Source organism: Lolium rigidum, chromosome 4, assembly GCF_022539505.1.
Source record: "Lolium rigidum isolate FL_2022 chromosome 4, APGP_CSIRO_Lrig_0.1, whole genome shotgun sequence".
Lineage (NCBI taxonomy): Eukaryota > Viridiplantae > Streptophyta > Magnoliopsida > Poales > Poaceae > Lolium > Lolium rigidum.
In genome coordinates this window covers 115,351,213-115,354,373 of record NC_061511.1, presented here as the reverse complement: position 1 = coordinate 115,354,373, position 3,161 = coordinate 115,351,213, and the positions used below count along the sequence as shown (strand labels likewise).

At 50.0% G+C, this 3,161-nt stretch overlaps 1 protein-coding gene across 1 annotated transcript; it reads left to right on the top strand.

Annotated features, from left to right (window-relative positions):
• The first annotated feature begins 1,256 nt into the window (after nucleotides 1–1,256).
• Nucleotides 1,257–2,513, top strand: LOC124647428. The gene is made up of 5 exons (XM_047187377.1): nucleotides 1,257–1,270; nucleotides 1,371–1,712; nucleotides 1,793–2,042; nucleotides 2,133–2,205; nucleotides 2,302–2,513. The coding sequence occupies exons 1-5, from the start codon at nucleotides 1,257–1,259 to the stop codon at nucleotides 2,511–2,513; spliced, it is 891 nt and encodes a 296-aa protein (XP_047043333.1).
• The last annotated feature ends 648 nt before the right edge of the window (nucleotides 2,514–3,161 follow it).

Genomic DNA, 3,161 nt, shown 5'->3' with positions numbered 1-3,161 from the left:
TCCCGCATCGTCGAAAGCCTCTGATGTCTCCGGCTCTGCTCGGCTTGCCTCCTCAATGGCATATACTTGGTGATGTGTGGAAGCTTGATTGTCGTTGATATTGGTGACACCGTCATATAGATCGGCGAAAACCTCACGAATAGAAGTAGACATGTCGATGAAATCGAAAGCGTCGACGCTGTCGGAGTTGCTGCTTATATTTGAGTCCGCAAACGACCCGACGGATATGTTGCTGAAGATCTTGATGAGTTCACCGCTTGATGCAAGCTTGGTGGAAATTGCCGACGATATCTCTTCATCGCCAGACTCGAACGATGAAGCCGATCCCGATGAACCGGAACCAGCTGCACCCGATCTCGCCGAATCCGATCTTGCGAGACGATGAGATCCTTCCTTCCCGACGCGGAAGTGAAACTTCCCGAACGCCATGTCCATTGGCTCCTACAGATACGCATATGCATCCATACGGGAGGGTGGGTGAGGAACAAAATCGACTAGAGTAGTTTTGCTCTGTTTACCTCGATCCATCGCGTTGCTTGCTACCGAAGATGTTGATGATGTCGAACGTGCCATCGAGATCAGAACCTTGTCGCCTCTAATCCCCACGGTCGGCGCCAATTGATAAGGGATTAACTTATCAATGGCTACGGGTTGTAGACTAGGGTTTAGTCGGAAGTAGAGGGCAAGTAGATCTCGAAGGTTTCAGCCGGAAAAGTACTCGACTGCTATGAAAACTAGGGTTACGTGAAACAATTAGTCGGTCCTTTCTTTGTCCCTCGACTCCCCCTTATATAGGAGGCGGAGCCGAGGGTTTCGTGATGTACAAGTTACAGAGTCCGGGAGGGTTTCTGAACCGTCCCGCAATATTTACAAGTTGATATTCCTAATACAATTCTATCTTTCCAAACTATGTAAAACTTCGGGTCGTGGGCCTCCATTAAACCCCGGGTACCTTCTTCGGTAGGCCCATTAGGGATGCCTAAGTCACCTGATGACCCGCACCCATCAACTTCAAAACACCGACGGGGAAGAACTCTCGGGTGTACAAATAATTGCCTACTTCCTTCGGATTCGAGTGCAACCTCTGCAGGCTCGCAAAAACCCTCTTTGGATGTAAGCAGGAACTAAGGATGTCGACCGTTTTTCCAAGGACCTTTATGTGAAGGACTTGGAGAGGCTCGTCCGCCGTTTTACCTCCTTGAACAAAAATCACGAAGTCCCTTCGTCCTGTTGCGTGGAGCCATTTAGTGCTAGCCATGCTGTTCCTAAAGTAAGTGTTTTCTTTCAGGTTGAGTTCCCTATTTTTCGACTGCTCTTGATTTCCCTTTTGTGCTCATTTTCTTGTCTTCTTTTTGTTTTGTACCTTGCAGGACCACCAAATTGTGTCTTCTCTTCCCCCTACCTAAAGGTGGAGAGGTGGACGGTCGAGTCGTTGTTACCGACGATTCGCAAGAATCCTCTCTTCCTGAGAGTGAAGCCGTGGAATCTCAAAAATCCGCGGGTTCCTCCGAAAAAGAAACAGAGTCAGAACATTCTGAATCTACCCACTGCATCTCTCCTCCTCTTGCCACTTCTCCAGATGGGCGCAAGAGGAAAAGAGACAATGTCAAAGATTCCGGCGCATCCAAGCTTGCCGAACCAGCTGCCGAAGAATCTTCCCCGGAGGAACAAGGTGCCTTCGACCCCTTCGCCGATGCTGGCGTTGTTAGCTCGTAAGTTGCTCTTTTTTGTCTTTGTGTATTTCTTTTTTCCTTCGGTACTCTCATATTTTACTTTGCTGCAATATTGATAGATCTGATGAAGGAGCAGAGGAGGAGGAACCCGCAACTCATGGGACAGCTCCTACGAGCACCTCCAACACCCTGGTTCTTTCTCAAGAACACCGTACTGCTGCGGAAACCTTGCCTCCCCCGCAGCATAACCCAGAAGAGCCAACTCCCGTGCCCACCCCCCGAGCACTTCTGGCGAAGAAAGCTAGAACCGGGGCTTGTAGCACACGAGAGCTTGCCACTGGGAACACTTCGGCTCCTCTCCTGGAAGATGTAAGTTCCCTCTTCGTTGCTTGCCATCTCTTTTGCTTGTCGAATTTCTGTCCTTTGACGATGTTTTTCTATCTTGTCGAATTTTTGCAGTCCTTAATGAAGGAGCTAGTCAACCTGGGCTCCCAATTTATTGGGTTCCACGACGAGGCTGCTACTTTAAGGGGTAGAACTGCACTGCTCTTAGTATATTTCATATTTCCGCCAGAAGATTCTCCGCCTTCTAACGATGATTCTCTGCCTTCTGACGTTTCCTTTTCAGAGTCACTCCATCGTGCCGAAGAACGTGCCGACGCGCTGGAGGCCAAGCTTAAAACCAGCAAGACAGCTCGCAAGAAAGCTGAGAAAGATGCCGCTACTGTCGACAGTCTCCGCCAGAGGCTCAAGACCGCTGAGGACGCTTTAAGCGACAAGGAGGCCGAGCAAATCGAGCGCAAAAATGCCATAGTGGAGCGCTTCGAGATGCAGAACTGAAGATTTACAAGTAAGCCATGCTTTCACTTGCCTTCTGCTTCTGCCTGTATTTGTTTGTTTTTAGTGTTGACGAACTCCTGCTTTTCTCCAGTAGGGCGGATGGGTGAAAAATATACTTTGAACCAAGAATCCGACAATCGTCTCCTTGATGCTCTCGCGATTCTTGAACTTAACTGCGACCTGGCGCGCACCAACATTTCTTCCGCACGGGCCGCGCTGAAGCGCATCTTCCCCAACTTCTTCCCCAAGGACACGCAGCCGGAGATCTTCTCCCAGCTCACCCAACACTTCTTGGAGAAGGAAGATCCGACTTTGGCCCATCGTCAGGCTAGCCTGAAGATTGGAGTCGAAGGGACCATTGCCCTTGTCGCGGCCAACAGCCAAAAAGTCGACTGGGTGAAGGCCGGCTCTCCCAAGGGTATCAACTCGGAGAAGTGGAAAGCTCTGGTGAAGGACACCAAGACTCAGTCGAAGAAACTCATCGCCTATCTTGACCCGACGTCCGCCGCTTCTTCTAGCACTGCCCGGACGGAGGTCAAGTAGACCAACCCGCGTCTCTTTTTTCTTTTCTCTTTTGTAGTTGTCGCCTCCTTTTGTTACTCCCGACAATCTGATGGACTCGCTAGGAGCCGTCTTTTGTAAGGACTC